The sequence below is a fragment of the Ochlerotatus camptorhynchus genome, unplaced genomic scaffold, assembly GCF_037179485.1.
Source record: "Ochlerotatus camptorhynchus isolate MF236.1 unplaced genomic scaffold, CSIRO-AGI_Acam_v1.1 ptg000193l, whole genome shotgun sequence".
NCBI lineage: Eukaryota > Metazoa > Arthropoda > Insecta > Diptera > Culicidae > Ochlerotatus > Ochlerotatus camptorhynchus.
The window spans coordinates 5,180,803-5,201,207 of record NW_027040683.1 but is presented as its reverse complement, the minus strand read 5'-3'; the positions used below and the strand labels follow the sequence as shown (position 1 = coordinate 5,201,207).

Genomic DNA, 20,405 nt, shown 5'->3' with positions numbered 1-20,405 from the left:
GGAGCGATTCACAGATAGTATTGTGCTGGTTGCGCAAATCACCCGATTCTCTTTCTATGTACGTCGGGAACAGAGTCCGAGAAATCCAACGATCGACGGATAATTTTGCTTGGAAATACATCCCTTCCCAGTCGAATCCAGCTGACACGATATCCAGAGGCATACAACCCAAGAATTTGAAGGAATTAATTCTCTAATCAACATAGCTAAATTTTCGCATTTTTTAAAGTTCTTGAAATCTTCATAATATAACGCGCTTAACATATTCTCACGTTTTCCGGATGTTCGTATAATTTTTATCACGTTTTAGAAATTCGCTAGGAGCTTTGCTGAAGTTTCCGGAACTTCATTAAGGTTTCTACAACTTCCTTGAAATTATTTGAACTGCCCTTTGATTCCCTGAATTCTTCTAGAACATTAACTACTTTTTAACTACATTAATTACAGTTGAAGTAATAGAGTCCTAAAGCCCTATCTCGTTTTTGAAATCAATCGGTGAGATTTGGCTCTGGAATACATAGCAAAGTTTTTTTTAATTGATTTATAGTCTAAGCACGTAAAATTATATTTTGTGTATTTTTAAATTTTGAGAATAGAGAAGTCAACCCTACATTGAAAAACCATAGTATGAATATAAGGCCACCCTGATGATGAAAAAACTACTATCTCCAAACGTCACAAAACTTTTTGTTTATGTTTTCGTATTTGTTGTGTTGAATTCAGAACAGAGAAAAATGGCTTGTGTAGTGAAACATTGCAGCCGGAATAAAAAAGAATTTCCGGATTAGCACTTTTTCCCGGTTCCCAAAGATTTGGAGGCAAGAAGGACGTGGTTACATAGATGCGGCATTTATGTTGAGAATCTCATGCCGAAAGTTTTTGAAACGAAGAAAATGTTAGTGTGTGAGGATCATTTCGAGGTAAGATTTTATAATAACCTGAGAAAAAAATATTCGCAGGCAAGTAATGGACCTTTGTGAATTCTAGCCAAGTGATTATCGAATAGCTAATGTTAATTCCGAGAACAAAAGCCGTAACTTTCGATTGTACCCGGACATCTTGCCGCATAAGAACCTGCCGCTGGAATCACCCAGCGAACGATATGCGTTTCTCATCGGCACTGAGATGGATCCATTAGAAAGTTTTGATGAGTTATCAGATTCTAAAATCAACTGTACGGCAAATTCCTACAAATCATATGAAAACGCTGAGTTTATTTAGATGTAGTAAAGATTGATTATTAAATGGTGATAATTATAGGATCCAAACTAGCTGACGTAACCTCGAGGGATAAGGTTCGACAAAATTGCAAGCAGACTGTGATGGACCGATGTGTTGCAACTGATACTTTACTCCAGTTATCTGTGTCGGTACAATGCAATGTTTTGATGAAAAACGTGGGAATACAGACTTCTTATCAAATTCCAGCATACGGGACTCTACCATCCACTCCGACCGCAAATGTTCAAAGTTCAGCAGGATCTACCTTCAAAACAAGCGCAGGATCAGTTAGAAGCGAGTATTTGCCAAGTAGTGAAAGTTTAAATGAGTTAATAGGTGAAGTTTCTTCCAAAGATGTGTATTGGCATATTGAAGCGATGGTTAAATCAAATACCATGAAATATTTAGGGATCTCAGAAGATAATTATTTTGTCATAACTGCGTGGACTGAAACTACTGAAATAAGTGAAAGAGATTTTTCGAAAGATAAGACTAAATGAATCATTTGAGATACTGAGCGACACGGTAGGATTGACAGGTGCTCGCGTTGGTCAAATTTTCAGTACTTGTGTTCCTGTAATTGCTAGAGAAATGAAGGAATTTATTTTTTTGGGCCAAATTACAAATTATTGGTACAAATCGTGCAATACATTGAAGTATTTAGCCGATCGTGGTTTCAAAAACGTGGCAACTGACATAGTCAGTGTTGGAGAAGTACTTGTTAGGCCACCTAGCGTATCTAATGATGAACCATTATCTAAAGAAGACTCGATTTTAGCGAGAGAAATTGCTAGCGTCAGGATCCATGTTGAGCGTCTCATTAGGAGATTCAGATAGTATAAAATGTGTGCTCCACATGCTGAATTGCCATCAACTTTATTTGATAAATTTGACGATATTATCATACCTGTATTAGTTAATCTGCAAGCCAAGTTGATTAGGTAGATAACTAAGAATGAGTGTCAATACAAACAATAAAATATAATAAAATGTTGAACAGTACCAGTTTATTCTCAGTGATCGAAAAATGCAATATATAATACTCGAAACTTTTCAAACAATTGAGTGAAAATGTGTTCTTGCCAAAATTTATAGCTAGATTTCATTATTCCTGTTAGGTAACTGTTGTCAAAATCAACTTCGTGGAATTCTACAAATTTTTCGGAATTTCTACTTCTTTCAAAAACGGTTGTCTTATTGATTGCGTCGGGAGAAGCACCGAAAGAAAGATAACGAGGATGTAGAAACAGTCCACAACGTTTCACATTCTTGTAATGTTTTTTAATAATATCAACTACCCTACCCTCTAGCCGCAGACCCCTTTCCATAGCTTCTGTGGTTTTGGTACTGTGTCCTAGAATAGCATGAACTAAAGATCCGTCTGGAGTTGCACAACGAGACAAGTCATATAACTTTGATGCAGTGATTCGGCCAAATTTCAAATTTTACCACAACGACGAATTCTGCCCCTTGTGCTAATCTCACTAATATTACAAGCTTGTGCTGTCATGATCATTTTACAAAAAGAAATAAAACTTTTACAATGATAAGATGTCCCGGTTTTGATTTAAACTCAAGCATTATATTATGCATGTTGCATAAATCACTTGCGTGAGTTGGTTTGTAATACTTCATGGCAGTGTTTGAGTGAGAGTCAGGACACTTCTCCAGTAATGTTTGAAGGAACCTTCCACTTCCGTTTTCCGAATCATTTTTTCTTTTCACATCAGATTTAGTATAGTTGCTTATATCGAAGTTATCGATATTTTCATCGACACGCGCCAGTTGTGGTACTTTCCACAAACAAGTAGTATCAGTTGGTGAGGGTAATGAGAACTTTTCATATAAAAAGAATAAAAATGCTACTGCGTGCTTACAGCCACCAGCTGCTGCTTTGCATCCATCGCTCTCACTTTCACAATAAACATCTTATATCTTCTCCAGCTGAGTGTCGACGATCGCCACGACGCTGTACCAACAATCAATACGAAACTATCGATTTGAAATTGGCTCACTACTTGACTAGCCTATTGGTCCCAAGCAAACGATTAACGTATCCCATTCTAGTCGGAATTCTACTACTACACTATGTTTGTTTTGATTCTCTATGAAAGTTTGACAGATAAAATGAGGGGTTCGTGGATTTTCCCATGTTTCGAGGGGTGCATCGATTAGCTTGGGACCGAAGATAGTACCAGAGCTGAGCCAAAAAGTTGAGCACGTTTCTTCGGGACTTTCTGGTCTTAGAGTTACCTCTATGGCTGTACTGCCTTTTGGTCACCTTATGTTCCGGTACTACTCGTGCTTTAACAGTATAAACGCCGTTTTCTATTTTATATTGAACTCTGCCAATAGTTGATTTTAAGTAATCAGGATTACTAGATCTAAACATTAAACAGCAGCATTAGGTAAATGTTAAAATTGTAAAAGAAATCAAAGTTTACTTCTGAATTTTTCCCCGCTTGTTTACATCTCGAAACTTGTCGTTGGTAGATAGGAAATGCTGAACCATGAAGAAATTCACTTTGGGCAGAGTGTTAATATCAGCTTTCAAAAATCCTGTTTTCATTTCTCGATGTTTTTCAAAACAAATTTTGTTAGAGAAATCACACACATTGGAAAATCTATAGCAAAATAGAGTCAGATGGTAAACTGACAGAACAAGGAAAAACGATCAGCTGACAGCTAGTTGTCAGAGTTGATGTCAGATTAAACTGGCACCTGGCGGTAAAAAGCGGGAAGCGTACCTTTTTACCACAGGGTTTTTTTTTCATGAAACATCAAGTTAGACCGATAATGTCTAGTTAGTTAGTTTATTATTTTTTTTGATTTTAAATTCAACAATAATATTCTTGTTTTTCGAATTGGAAAAAAAATACTGTCGTAGGCAAAGATAATGTTTTCATTTAGGATAATAAAAACAAGATTTTTTTGTTGATTTTAGAACCCTATTAAAGTACATTAATTACATTTCCAATACTTTTAATTACATTAATTACGGATAGATAATTTTAATTACCGTCAGTACTACTTCAAAACGCAATAAATACTTTAAGTACTTTTGACTGCATTTTAACTTCAACGCATCGGTTCTTTGTATTGCGTGCCCCTCGATAAAATGACCACTTTAAGTCTGTTATTTGAAAATTAGCATTTTCAACTATGTAAAATCGTTAACTTCACGCAGGAAGTAATACAAACAAATAGTTAAAGTAGTTAAAACTAGAAAATATACAATTGAAAATATGAACGGCAATCACAACCCGATGATCGTAATGATGAGTATTAAAGAGTTTAGGAATGATCAGTTCCACGCCAAATAGCAAAAACAAATAAATAAAAAGGTTTGCAAGCAGTAAACGGAATACCTATCTGTTATGGTTTTTATTTTTTAAAGTGATAGTGAAACTAAATATTGAATGTGAATAGTAAATTAGTGAAAATGATACAATAGTAGTAGACTTAAAAGTAAAAACAAACGTAATAAGGTATACAATTATTGTACTAAAACGCTCATCAATCAATTTAAAAAAAAGGACTCGACCTTCTCCGATTTGCATGACACTTTGCATATTTGCTTGTTATTGGCAATCCTTCACATTTTTGCAAAAAATCGGCCATTTTGGATATTGTATTTTTTTTTCCAAAATGGCTGACATTGAACGAAAAGGTAACTTTTGATCGAAATGACGTCTGAAACAAAGTTTTGAGTTGTGTAAATATCTCAAAAAGTATATCTATTTTTATTCAAAATTACTTAAAAAATACCATGTATAATTTTCGCAGAAAGACTTCATTTTTCTCAGACGTCATTTCGATAAGAAGTGAAGTTTTAGTGCTACAATTTATTGAAAAATGACAAACATGCCATTTTGAAAAAAAAAACAAGAACCGAAAGGGCAGACTTTTTGCAAAATCATTACATCAATCTCTTTTTTTTCCCTAATATTTAACGTCGATCTCTGTTCCGCAATCTAGTGCCCCAATCACCGACGGACATCGATTGCCATCCATTGACGGTAATCGAATGTGCAGGAAGGCAGCTTCCACACCTGCGTAGGATATCGCACCCATTCAATTCAATACACCGGTGGGCCGGTACCAATGGCTTTACTTCCCTTCCGAAGGAAGACGTGACCAGAGATTATGCCTCAGAAAAATCCCACCGACCTCGACTGGGATTGAACCCAGACCCATTGCAATGCATTGGGGTGAGAGAGCAGTTACGCTTACCACTACACCACCGGCGCCGGCATTCCATCAATCTCATAACACACAATTGTGCAAAGTGTTATGTAAATCGGAAAAGGTTGAGTTTTTCCGATGCGTCATTTTTTAAAAAATCTTTAAAATACGATCAAAAATTAGAAAATATTGTTTAATAATTTGGCAGCTATAAAGCAAGACCATGCTGGAAGGGCCTGGGTTCGATTCCCGGTCCGGTCTAGGATTTGTTCGGGTTGGAAAATTTCTCGACTTCCCTGGGCATAATAGAGTATGATTGAACTTGCCACACAATTATACTAATGCAAAAATGGTCAGGCATCGAAAGCTCTCAATTAACAACAGTGGAAGTGCATCTAGAACACTAAGTTGATAGCACGCAATAAGCTAAATGCGATAAGCAATAAGCTTAAAATTCGAGGAGGAAGGAAGGACGGATTTCACAAATAAAGTAGCCCGATTTTTAGCGGTTTTAGACTCCCTTCCCCCGCGTAGACAATCGTTTGAAAATTGTAAGGACCGTTTACTACTCACCGTTCAACAATGACAGCCGGCATCTGGACCAGCTGCACCGGACTCTTGCCGTCCTTGAGGGCCTGCGTCAGATTCAGTATCTGGCCGCGCATCACAGACATTTGCCGCTCGAACAGGCCCCGATCGAAGCCCTTGTCCTGGCGGAACAGTTCGTACAGTTCGTTGCACAATTCCTCGACAAAGTTCAAATCAGACAACGAGGGCAGTATGAGGTCCTTGATGTCCTGACTGAACGGTACCTTCGCTTGCGGTAACCAAGCCCAGTGATACGGATAGGCACGCCACGAATCCGGATGCTTGAACGGAAACGCCAGCCCGTTGTCGATGGCGGCGATCCTGATTTCCGGCAGTTGAACCAAATTCCAATCCGTATTCTCGGTCATTTCCAACCGACTGCTACTCCGGGGAATTCCGTTCGGAGTACTCCCGTTGACATGCGAAACTATCGTTGGTTGTTCGTATTTGATGAGCCAGTTGTCGTTTCCACGGTCGGTGTTCCTGATGATGTAGTCCAGCACAACCAACCGTTCGAATTGCAGCTGAAACTTTTGCGAAAGTCGCGTCGGGAGCGGCTCTTGCTCGAAGCGTCGCAGCCAATAGTCGGCATCTTTGAAACTGTCAACGAACAACTGAAACGAGCCAGTTTTAGGTGGCAAACTCATCCGGTTGAAGCGGGCCGCAGGTATTCGCTCTTTGATGGTCTTCTTAATACGTGCTTTCTGCCGATCAATGCGGGGATAGTTAAACGTTTCCGAAACCAGTCGGACAACGCGCGTTTTTGGTACAATGTTTAGGTTCAATTTCTGATCGACCAGACTAGCGCCGGCTTCCGATAGGTAGCTACAAAAGAGGAATGATTCGGTAATAGCTAATTTTGTCCGGAAATGGGGAGTGAAACTATTTATTACCCTTGATTGGGAATGAGGCACGCACGCCCGAAGCAGCACGGACAGCACAGCTTGTGCATCCATTTCGTCCACTTTGGGTTGAGCCTTCCGTAGGGCTCTTCGTCCTTCGGTTTGAATACCGCCACTACTTTCTGCAATGTAAGGTAAAGATGTACAATTTACTACCCGAATACATTATTCAACATTAAGCGTCAGGTACACTCTTCATGGTAGCTGTGTGATTAATACCAATGTCTTCTCTAGAGATCCTTGATAGAGCAGACACCCCTTGGCATTCAGCTCGGTAAATTAAGGATCCCATCCCAAACCACAGGAGGAGAATCCATTTCCGCTAATCAATTTCCCATCGGTTTTGGCACGATTTTCTCCATTTCCTAAACCGAAACAACCGACGACGCCAACGGGGACGGACGTCAGCAGTATTCGCATTAGTGAATGATGGAAATCCGCCCGACATAAAATTATGGCAACCGACGCAATTAGACGAAACAAAAAAAGTTACAGCGTTTTAAGCAGCGTGAGTGAAACGGAAATGGATGCTCTGAGTTTCCGGAAGGAAGCACCTGCGCGGGGAATTTGCTTAATGGATAATCACTTAATTAAACGAGCCGAATGGGAATCACTTTGAGATTTTGCTGTGCGCTCGCTTTTGCAGGAATGAAGTTGGCCAAATCTGGAGACCAGTTTCCCGTTGAATGGAGCGCTCGCTTATTGTCGTGAGTTGATTAAAAATTAATACGATTTGCTGCTGTAAACTTACATTGGCGGGGTTTTTCACGAAATAAGAACCACTGCTTCCTTGATAGATTCGCTCCGGGTAGATGCCGGCATCGATGGCGATTTCGGCCGAGTACACCAGGTCACTGAAGTGGGGGTCATCTGAAAGTGAAAATGGGAGAGATGAGTGTGTTGTTCGCAGGATAAATTGTCTATGGGAGGACAATAACAATAATTAGCATCACATTTGATTTAACATGATTGGATCAGTGTTGCAAGTTGCAACCGTGATTGCCGTGTATATGATATCGTAACTATTCAAGTTTATTGCCCTGTTCGTGTTTTTAGGTAAAAAAAAAAATACTTTTTAGTAAGGTTATAAAAAATATTTTACAAGAAATGTACTAGTAATTAATTTTGCTCCTCTAATTAACCTTTGCTCGGGTGCTAACTTTTTGTGATGAATAAGGTGATAACGAATAATATTGATCCGGATTGCAAACTGAATTGGACTAAGGATTTTGGGATCAAATCCATATGCTATCAAACCAAACTGCATTAGACGCAACTTGTAATGAAATCTGTCACAACTTTCAAATTACATTTTCCAACGAAAATTCGTAATTAGCCCCAATTTCAAATGAAATGGCCAAAATTTGCCCAAATACTTGGCAAAATAAAACTATCACAACTTCCAACGAAATTGATTATACATGATTGATTGAACACAGCTTTTATAAGCATCGATCATTTCAAACAAATTGGCCACAACTGTTAATCCGATTAATTAAAAATGTTATCGACATAAATTGGACACAACTTCTAATTAATTGATCACAAAATCAACCCGTAAAAGCCCGGAACAATATTTTTTTCTCAAAAATTTGTATTCTAGAAATGCCATGGCCGATTAAATTGAAATTTTGTTAACATCATTCCGGTGAGTGGTTCTTACATCTGTTGGGTGGTACTCTCCCACAAGCCCCTCCCTCTGGCACGGGGGTGTTTTCTTCAATCGTTATCATATATCTTACTTTTTTCGTTAAACTCTCGGAAATGATAGAGAACAATCATAAGACCACATGCCTACCTTGGAATCGGTTCAGGATGTTCCGGATTATGGTTCCATATGGTCCAATTTATTATCTACCATAACCATATCATGCGACATATCAAATCACATCTACTCGATGAAATATGACCAATGGCACTTGAAACGACAACCATAGAGCCATATGGCCACCGTAGAGCCGATTCCAGATATCCCGGATTATGGTCATATGGTCAAATTGGATATCTTTCATAACCATATCAAGCGACATATCAAATCACATCTACTCGTCGAAAAATGACCAATGGCACTCAAAACGACAGTCCTAGAGCCATATGGCCACCGTAGAACCGGTTCTGAATATTCCTGATTATGATTCCGTATGGTCATATTTGATATGTGTTATAACCATATCAAGCGACATATTACATCACATCTACTCGACGAAATATGACTAACGATACTCAACATAATAACCACTGAGCCATATAGTCAAGTTAGAACCAGTTCTAGATATTCCGGATCATGGCTCTACATGGTCAAATTTGGAATCCCTCTCATCTCGAGCGACATATCAAATCACATCTACTCGACAAAATATGATCAATGGCATGCAAAACATATCAAACGACATAAATCACATCTATTCGACGAAATATGAACAACGGCTCTGAAAAAGAAAACCATAGACCCATATGGCCATCATAGAACCGGTTCCGGATATTCTGCATTATGGTTCCGTATGGTAAATTTCATTATCTTTCGGAATCAAATGTGATATATCAATGGCACTCAATACAACCGTAGAACAGGTTCCAGATATTCAGGATTATGGTTCTGAATGGTTAAATTTGTTATTTATCTTAACCACACTAAGCGACATGTCAATTCACATCTGTTCGACAAAATATGACCAATAACTAACCAATAACTCTAACAATTAATATTAGAGCCTTATGGCCACCGTATATTCCGAATTATGGTTCCACATGGTCAAATTCCGAACCACTAGTTAAACGTTGTAGACACCATTCACCTCTGCAGTTATCATTACACTTATATCAGGCTTGCACTTTTCTGGTTGCCATGGACAGCGTATCGTATGACTACCGTAGGATTGGCTTCGAGGGAATGGCATCTAAAACATCAGCTAGGACGATGAACTCCGAGATCATGACGCGAATGCTGCTTCTTCTATTTTCTCGAATATTGCCGTGTATGCGATCGACCAGTTTGTACCCATGACAACTCCACCCATATCTAGTAACCCGCCTTGGACCAACCACCGACTCAACGACTGAAGTCATCCAAACGAGCTGCCTTTAGAAATTTTGTAAACTTCGAACGGATGCATCGAAGAGGAAGTACAACCTCGTTAACAAACAGTACAAGCGGCTCAACAAACAGCTTTATCAAGCCCATCAGCGCCACCTATAAACTAAACTCAAAGCAAATGTCAAGAGCTTCTGGAATCATGTAAACGATCAACGGAAGGAATCGGGCTTCCCTTCTACCATGTACAATACGGATCGAGAAGAGTCAGATACGGAGGGAATCGCTGACCTGTTCATGTCACAATTCAGCAGTGTCTTCGTCAAAGAAAATTTACCGAACGAGCACATCGTAGCCGCCGTAAGTGATGTTCCCGTACTGTCTGCTGTTGGGCCGCATCCGCCTATCTCGACTAATGATGTTCGTAGAGCACGCCTTCGTTTGAAAAATTCTTTCAGCACTTGCCCTGACGGAATCCCTGCCGCGGCCATGCTGGCCGCACGTTTAGCATCCATCTTCAACCTCTCTTTGGATTCTGGGATCTTTCCCGACTGCTGGAAGGATTATTTTGTTTTCCCTGTCTTCAAAAAAGGCAATATGTAGTCGGTGTTCAACTACCGTGGTATCGCTGCTTTATGTGCAGTCTCAAAACTTTTTGAACTATTGGCGCTAAATTATTTAAAACACACATGCTCTAGTTACATCGCGACTGAACAACACGGATTTATGCCGAAGAGGTCGACCGCTACAAATCTCGTTCAATACACATCATCAATCATACGCGAGATGGAAAGAGGTCATCAAGTGGATGCTATCTACACCGATCTTTCTGCTGCTTTTGATAAAATCAATCACGAGATTGCAGTGGCCAAACTAGAGCGACTTGGCATTCACGGTTCCCTTCTTGATTGGCTTCGCTCATACCTCACCGGTCGACATATCTCAGTGAAGATTGGAGATTATTTTTCTCAACCGTTCGCTGTTTCTTCTGATGTACCTCAAGGCAGTCATCTGGGACCGTTCATATTTTATTGTATCTGAATGACGTTTCACTTTTCGATCCGTTGTCTGAAGCTTTCTTATGCTGACGATTTCAAACTATACTTGGTCATCAAAGATCGAAATGATGCATTGTTTCTTCAGCAGCTGGACGTTTTTGCTGTTTGGTGTGACAAAAACAGGATGGTATTAAATGCTTCTAAATGTACCATTATAACGTTTTCCAGGAACAAAAAAATCACCTATCTGTTACGCTTACAGCTTGCAGGAGCAAATATTGAATCTAATTAGATTCTACTTAGGCGTCCTACTTGATTCACAACTCACCTTCAAGGACCATGTGGCTTATGTTTCCGCTAAGGCATCTTCTCAACTTGGCTTTATTTAGGGCAGGCTTGTTGGAGCCTCGCTCGCGAGTTTAAAATGAGCCTGAGCGTAGCATTTTTCTGATGAGTAGAATGCCTACTGTCAAATCATTCCACTGAGCTTCAGAGCTTGTGAGCGAAGGGGGATAAAATGAGAGTGAGGTTTGCTGCCATTCATGTTCATGTTTTCTATCACACGCTCTTACTCTCATTCTGGGTGAACTCTGAGCTTCTTGCGACGAACAAAAAAGTCATCCGGAGTCCCGAAAAGCGCACCCCACGTCATATCATCCTCTCGCTGAAGTTCACTCTCCCTCTCTCTCGATAAGTTTTTGTTTACTTCTTTCATATTCCTGCCGCCACTCACTCGAGGTGAGGGCTGGATAAACTCGTAGAGTATTTTAGAACCTCCAGAGAGTTTGAGGAGTTTCAGAAAGCCTGCTTTAGGGACATTTTCTGTTTAAAAAACCCTCTATTGTTCGCTAGTCCGCTCCACATTAGAGTACTGTTCCGTAGTATGGGCTCCTTTTTACAGCAACGGGGTGAATCATATTGAGACCATTCAGCGAAGATATGTACGTTTCTCTCTTCGTTGGCTACCCTTGAGTGATCCTTTCAATCTCCCTAGTTATGAAAGTCGCTGTAATTTGATGTCCCTACAATTACTTAGTGTTCGCCGAGGCGTCTCTGAGGCTACCTTCATCGCTGATCTCCTACGATCGGACATTAATTGCGGTTCATTTCTGCATCAGTTGAATGATATTGATATTGATTCAGACGCGTAAATTTACGTTCTTATTATTTTATCAACACCCCGGCTTCTAGCACAAACTACGGCGCTAATGAGCCGTTAACTAGCATGTGCAAGATTTTCAACAAATGTTATAACTAGCCCGTGTTAGGCTTAAGCATCTGTTTTATAATGTATTTTTAACTTCCTGACGGTTTCTGAATTCTGTATTTAAATTATGTTAATTATTTTATCATTAATATCTTTTCATATGTTTAGTTCAAGCAAATGTATCTGTAGGATTCCAGGTTACCTGTTGGTACTGAAATGATGAGGTTTTGCTCCCACTAGTGTGGGCTTTTCCCTCCAAATAAATAAATAAATAAATAAATAAATAAATAAATAAATAAATAAATAAATAAATAAATAAATAAATAAATAAATAAATAAATAAATAAATAAATAAATAAATAAATAATTTCTATCATTGCCATATCAAATCACATCTACTCAACGAAATATGACCCATGGCACTCAAAACAACAATCATAGAGCCATATGGCCACCTAAAAGCTAAGATGTTCCGAATATATGGCATAATATGGCTAAACTGAATCCAACAGATCTGAAGTAGGTATCAACAGAATTTCAGAAACTTAGGTGAAGGTGAATCGACGATACACTCTGGGTGGAAATGAAAGCAAGTGCTGGATTAGAACAAGGCAAGATATCGCAGCAAAGGCTGCAGTCATGGCAGTGGAGCTGAGAAAAGAGCCTCGTCAAGAACATCAAGCTAGTCGATAGCAATTGGACCAGGTCAAAGTAAAAACAAGCAGCCGAATGGAAATCTTTCATGTTCTTAGGGGGAAGGGGAATTGGTGAATTAACAAGGCAAGGAAATTGACAGATTAAGGGGCAACGGAGGTTGACGAATAGCCACAATCTATACAAAATGTAGTATATATTTGTATGGATGATTGTGTATGTCCCCCTGCTGGTCTTGTGGAATGTAGATAGTGCCCAACATCACTCAGGTACATAGATTAATGTTTCCTCTAATCGCTTATATGAAACTGGCTGATAAACTGACAGTTGCTTTGGGTTTGTACATAAAATATCCAGATCGTTTTATAGAGAATTTAGAACCACCTTCCCCCGTGAAGACATTTATTCATACGTATTTTAAATGCTTGTCAACCCCTGAATAATAACCATTGACACCAAATATTTGGAATCTTAGAACCAAAAAATAATAGACAACGGATTTACCTGTATCCAAATGTTTTTTGGAATATCTGAAGCCGTCCTCACGATGTCCATTTTATCTTATGATTTTTTTTATTTGAATGTCATTAGCTTAGCTCAGTCGGTTAAGCCACAGCTATAAAGCAAGACCATGCTGAAGGTGGCTGAGTTCGATTCCTAGTCCATTTTATGGATTTTTCGGGTTGGAAAAATTGTGTAAGTGCTCAAAGAACACTAAGTTGAGAACTGGTGTAAAGTCTCAGAGCGTACGTAACATAGTCAAAAACATGTGGTGGTAAATATTTCGTCGATCAAATATGAATTGCAGTGTTCACTCGGCTGTCGACAAAAGCAGGCCACTCTCGATGTGTGTCACTCGATCGTCTGTTTACTCGGCAGCAACCATTGTGTGGTCCTCCTCATTGTTCTTCATCAGCAGTTCTTGCAGTCGATATGTCGTCGACTTTGGAAAGCAACCATTTCAGGATGAATGTGTGAGTGCTGACCACGTTTTGCGTCCATTGCTGCAATGGAAGCGCTCTGACCCCGTTGGCGAATCTACCATACAATGAAACCACTGGAAGCAGCTCCCGTTCTGGTGGAGGAGGATTATTGGAAAGCGGAAGATAAAATGTTTATTGTGTTTTACTTTTTGACTATAGTTGTAAGATGTATTGTATAGTGAACAAGAATCCTCGGCTCTGTAAAGCTAATTCGGTTGAGCCTTATCAAATAAATTAATAAACAAGATATGAATTGATGATGTGTCGTATGATATGATAATGATCAATCATGAATGTGCAGAATGTAAACCCGTTAGCTGGATTAGTGGCCAATAGTTATAATCCATCATCATGCCGATGCGAAACGTACAAAATAAAAGACTAAAAACTTGGAAATCATTAAGTTTAGTAATATGAGGATTCCTTGAAAACATTTTGAACTTTGTTTCCACGCAATATTTTGAAGAAAAAAATACAACATCCAAAATGGCCAATTTTTTGTAAAACTGTAAATGATTGCCCATAACACACAACTATGTAAACTTTGATGCAAATCGGAGAAGGTGGAGTTTTTCCGATTTGTCATTTGGCTTGGAACTGCTCAGGTCATGGACATGGACAAATTTTTAGGATTCTTATACATGAAGCATTGCATGGCACTTGAGAATGCCAAATAAATTGAGGAACATTGTAGAGAAATTTCAGAGATAATTCTAAAGGAATTCGGGGCATAGCTCCAAAAATTCTTGGAGAATTTAAAGCTAGTTTAAAGATAGCTTCTAAGCCTACCAAATAAACGAACTAGTTAAAAAAAAGATAGCTTCAAGAGAGAATTTGGAGGGAATTTCAATGATTTTCCGGGAGGGTTCGACAGCATATTTTGAGCGTATATTTTGTAGTCTGTGAAAGGGAAAGCACATATTCTGTGGCATCAATATACATGACATGCTGAGAGATAGAGCTCGTGAAAGAAAATTTGCGCTCCTGGATTTGTATTTTTCGGCTCACTTGGGACTGGTACTAAACCGGGTAAAAAATGTATGGGAAAATATTGATTTTTAATAATTGTAGCTTGTTTAGCAATAATATCCGGGAGAAAAAACTTAACGACAAAGTCCAAGAATGTTTCCTAAAGGTTGTCATAAACGTTTTTTTTTTTACCTGAAGATGCATCAAAAGCGCATTCTTTCTACTTTTCCAACTTTCTATCTGGAGATTCTACCAATGGAACAGCGCCATTTGTGTAAAAATAGCTTTGACTAAATGATTCATTATCGAAAAAAAGTTGTTGATTTTACATAGTTTGATATTAAACCATTATGAAAAGTAACACATAATTTGATAAAGTTAAAATCATGGCTCATGGAGAATTCAGAAGACTAATTTTTATAATAAGTTGGGGCAAAAAATAGAATTACCATTTATAATTTAATTGACCATTTAAAGGTTTGGACCCGGATAAGTTGGCCACTTGTCTGCACCGACTGATAGTCAGGATCTGGGATACAGAACAGCTACCGGAGGAGTGGAAGGAGGGAGTAATATGCCCAATATATTAAAAAGGCGACAAGTTAGAATGTTAGAACTATCGAGCGATCACTATTCTCAACGCGGACTACAAAGTGCTTTCCCAGATCATCCTTCACCGCTAGCAAGCAGATTTGTGGGAAGTTATCAAACCGGTTTTGTGGATGGGCGATCGACAACGGACCAAATCTTTACGTTGCAGCAGATCCTCCAAACGTGTCCCTACGCACCACCTCTTCATCGATTTCAAGGCCGCTTATGATACTATTGACCGTGAAGAGCTATGGAAGATTATGGACGAGAACGGTTTTCCCGGGAAGCTGACCAGACTGATCAAGGCTACGATGGATGATGTACAGTGCTGCGTGAAGATATCGGGTGCGTTATCGGACTCGTTTGAAACTCGCAAAGGACTTCGACATTGCGCTAGAAGATGTTATGAAACGTGCGGGGCACGATCTTCAATAAGTCCAGCCAGTTCATGTGCTTCGCTGATGACGTGGACATTGTCGGAAGAACGTTTCGGGCCGTGGCGGAGCAATACACCAGGCTGAAACGTGAAGCAGAGAAGGTTGGATTAAAGGTGAATACGTCGAAGACAAAGTATCTGTTAGCTGGAGGAACTGAGCGCGATAGGGCTCGCATAAGCAGAAGCGTGACAATGGACGGAGATGAGTTCGAGGTGCTGGATGAATTTGTGTACCTCGGATCATTGGTGACGTCGGATAACAACTGCAGCAGAGGAATTCGTAGACGCATAATTGCCGGAAGTCGTGCTTACTACGGACTCCACAAGACCCTGAGGTCGGGTAAACTTCACCCCCGTACTAAATGTACCATGTACAAGACGCTGATAAGACCGGTAGTTCTCTACGGGCACGAGACGTGGACGATGCTCGAGGAGGACCTTCAAGCACTGGGTGTTTTCGAACGACGAGTACTTAGGATCATCTTTGGCGGGGTATGTGAGAACGTTGTATGGAGGAGAATGATGAACCACGAGCTGGCGCAACGCTATGGCGAACCCAGTATCCAGAAAGTCGCGAAAGCTGGACGAGTACGATGGGCGGAACACGTTGTAGGAATGCCGGACAACAATCCCGTAAAAATGGTGTTTGTCTCGAATCAGGCTCGTACAAGACGCAGAGGAGCACAGCTAGCAAGGTGGTTAGACCAAGAGGAGCAAGATCTAGGAAGTGTGGGCACGAGCCGAGTTAGTTGGCGTAACATTGTGACGCAGGTGCAATCCTGAGGGACGTCGGACCAGGAAAAGTAAAGGTTATGACTCAAAGATATGTCAAAATTGACGCTCGTATATGTCAGTCTCAGAGCACCTAAATTTACATGAATTTTTCTAGGTGTGCGGTTCTCCCGTCGAATATCCTGGATTTTGCCTGTTTTACCGGTTACTATTCAAATTCCCGGTTATTGCCCGGTTTACTCGGTTTACTGGTCACCCTGGACCATGCATCAGAACTCTGTTCTGAACCTTTTCTTTTTTCCTACATAGTTACATCGTTTAATGTGTGCAACTTTTTTCATGAACTTAAATTTTTAAACTACGACACGACCAACAAACACACCATGCACAACATTCAATCTAGGTTATCGCCGCGCTAGTGCTGTTGATACTATTTTTACGCCACTCGGCTCATTTTTTCTTTCCGGTTCGTGGCTTTTAATTGCCATAAATATTCGGAACCGGTTTTGACTGCACTATTTATCAAAAGCTTTCCGCACCGCCACCACCTATCATCGTCGTCCACCCATGACTGCTCCCTGCTGGTATTTAGTTTCTCTTACGGTTCACTTAGTTCCACCAACAACTTGGTGAACCAAAAATTCCTGATTACGAGCTGCACGGAGGTGACAGGGGTGGGTGGCAGACGTACGTATATGTGTAGGAAAATGCATTATGGGAAATTTATGGCGTGAAGAAAACACCGTCGGTCGCACAAATATAAACTTTTGAACCCTTCTTACAGAGAAGGGTATACATATCGTTTGGAAAACTAACTTTCGATCCGAGGCCCGGAGCACCAAGTGTCTTATACCATTCGACTCAACTCGACCAGATAAGAATATGTCTGTATGTGTGTCACTTACAAATTACAAAAAGAAATCTGATCAAAGCACGAAACTGACAGCTGCCACCGTGTTCACGGAAAATATTTATCCTAGCCACGAACACGCGTGCAAAATTTATGAGTTGGTTCGCGTCTAACCTATTTTGGACAAATTATTTTTATCTAGATAAAACATTTCTAGAGTAATATTTGAAATGGGCCTATGTCCAAAACGTAAACAAACCAGAAAATGAATTTTAATTTTTCCGCCACTATTCAATTGATATTTAAGAAAATTGAAGTATTTGAGGCATTTTTATCGTTCACAATAACAATAGTAGCTATATCTCAGTAAACAACATCCAAAATATGCGAAAAGCTTTCAAAAATATATGAAAATCGATAACAATTTAATTTAATAAATTAATAAGCCTTTTTCTGAATCTTTCAATGGAAAGGCCTTTTTTGTTAAGCCATTGTGCTTGTCATCAGAAATGGTACGCCCTTTGCTAAGCCTTTTCGCAACGTCAACTAAATTCAAAACAAATCATCGGCCCTGCCTTAAGCAGTAGGGCCTAGCATTGGTTTGAAATTTTTCAATCATCGGCCCTTCTACGTCACTAGGCTTATGGCAATGAAATGAAATAAATGAATGGTTGGCCGTTTTAGCGTGCGGGCCTATTAATGAATCGAAAAATTTCGTTAATCGGCCGTTTCGAAAATCGAGTTATTTTTAATGATTTTTCTCGATTATGCGGAACTTTTCTACGCAACTATTTAGTAGCTATCAAGTGGTGCTAAAGAATGGTATCAAAACTCGATTTGTTTACGTTTTGGACATAGGCCGATTTCAAATGTTACTCGAGATTTCTATGGTTTCGACAGGTGGGATTGCTGCACATTTGAATCGACCGTTATGGATTATCGATCAAGAGTTAAGTTTATGTTTCATTTCGGTTTGTCGGTGTGTGTTTGTGTGTGTCTGTTACATATAGTGCTGTTCGATATAATAGCAGCGCATGCCGATTTTCATACAGAATTGACAACTTTGACATGTTGTAACTTTGTCCTCTTAAGATCAATTGAGCTGCGCCACAGAACTACAAATATGTTCAATTTTCCGATTTGTAAATACAAAATTTTTGGAAGCACCTGCCGGAAAGTGAGATACTAGGTAAAATTGTTCTAAATAATAGCAGTTTTTATTTGAAAATTTATGTACTGTGACTATTTTAGGCGAAATGGATGTAATGTCGGTCTAAATGCCCCTAATTTGTATCCATTAGTACCGTTCCATTATGTAAATTTGTTAATTGGTAGGATTATTTGAATTTTGAGAAATGTAAAATTTAAAATTTTAAAATTGAGCTGAAATGCAAATTATTAAAAATGCTATTATTTCGAACAATTTTACCTTGTATCTCACAGGTGCAGGTGCTTCCAAAAATTTGGCATTTTGTAATCGTAAAATTGAACATTTTTGTAGTTCTGTGACTAAGGTTTCAGCTCAATTGTTCATAAGACAACAAATTTATATCATGTCAAAGTTGAATATTTTGTATGAAAATCGGCATGCGCTGCTATTACAGTGTTTTCCCGATTTTGTCAGCTCCCGGTTTTGTCTACCCCCGATTTTGTCATTTTTTTCCCGATTTTGTCAGCCTGAAGATTTTGCTGAACTGTTTGGTTTTTAAGCATGAATTCTCATGCATTTCGCCCCAAATGACACATAATTGTTTTGTCGCAACAATAACAGAGGTAACTCAAATAAACCTCAATTATTGCGACACTGCACAGCTGTATCGAGTCCCTCCCGATAAAGGTAACTAGGTGGCGGATAGAGCTGGGATGGCTGCAATACAAGGTTATGGGCAGATATCCCATTCGAGAAGAATGTTTCGTGATCGCCAAAATTAGCGGAATATTCATATGCAGTTGCTACGCACCCGATGGACGATGGAGCAATTCCACGAGACGCTGGTTGGACTTACCGAAGAGCTGATCGGACGAAGACCGGTAGTCATCGGAGGAGACTTCAATGCTTAGGCAGTGGAGTGGGGAAACAGATGTACCAACGGAAGCTCTGGCGAAGCTGGAAATTAGGCTGTTCAATAAAGGCACCATCAGCACTTTTCGCAGAGATGGTCGGATGGACGGACTGCAGTCCGTCGCTGGTGGAAAACATGAATTGAAGAGTGTGTGAAGGGTATACCCATCGACGTCAAGAATGCGTTCAATAGCTCCAGCTGGGAGGCCGACGCTACTTCCAGAACCGGGTTCTGATCTACGACCAGGATCACGGTAGGAATTCCACAAGGCTCCATCCTTGGTCCAACGCTCTGGAACGTGATTTAAAACGGCAGTCTAACGCTGAAGCTACCCAAACGAGTTGAGATTGCTGGCTTTGCGGACGACGTCGTCTTACGGTACCAGGCAAGACGCTGGAATAGATGGAAATGTTGGCGACCGAAGCGGTCGACTTGATTGGAAACCTAATGCATGAAGCGATGCTGCAGATAGCCCACAACAAAAGCGAGGTGGTATTGATCAGTAACGTTAAAGCGCTGCAGCGGTCAGAAATTACCATTGGGGAGCACTAGAAGTGCGTGTTGAAATGCCTGGGAGTGATGGTCGACGACCGTTTGGCTTCAATAGCCACGTAGAATACGCCTACGAGAAGGCAACAAAGGTCATCAACGTGGTAGCATGAATCATACCGAACATATTGGGACGGCTCCTGGCTAGTGTATTTACGTTGATACTGAGATATGGAGGTTCAGCCTTGGTTGCAGCGCTGAAAACCAAGCGGAATTTAAGGAAACCGAACAGTACGTACCGGCTGAACAAACCGTACGCAAACTGTGTACCCTTGGTTGTAACAATAGTAACTATTTATCAGTAATTCCATTAATAGTGGATAAATAATGGTTAAACTAGATTTCAAAATCATTTTGATGGTTAAAATAGTGGAAATGAAAATTTCCCGATTATGTCAGCTCCCCGTTTTTGCCAGCCTAAAATTTCAGATGGGGCTGACAAAAAC

The 20,405-nt window shown here is 39.8% G+C and overlaps 1 protein-coding gene and 2 pseudogenes across 4 annotated transcripts in view; 1 reads left to right on the top strand and 2 right to left on the bottom strand.

Moving 5' to 3' along the window:
- The window catches only part of Pi4KIIalpha (phosphatidylinositol 4-kinase II alpha), a 92,647-nt gene that overhangs the window by 6,861 nt on the left and 65,381 nt on the right, over positions 1-20,405 (bottom strand). For 3 of the 4 annotated variants that reach the window (XM_065223548.1, XM_065223549.1, XM_065223551.1), the window contains 3 exons: positions 7,648-7,766; positions 6,888-7,018; positions 5,980-6,819 (listed from right to left, as the gene is read on the bottom strand). In XM_065223548.1, coding sequence (XP_065079620.1) covers positions 5,980-6,819; positions 6,888-7,018; positions 7,648-7,766 — 1,090 coding nt within the window. Of the gene's footprint in view, positions 1-5,975; positions 6,820-6,887; positions 7,019-7,647; positions 7,767-20,405 lie in introns of those variants that run through there. The other variant, XM_065223550.1, reaches the window with a different exon arrangement.
- LOC135702556 (uncharacterized) lies at positions 735-1,999 on the top strand (annotated as a pseudogene).
- Positions 2,235-3,790, bottom strand: LOC135702555 (uncharacterized; annotated as a pseudogene).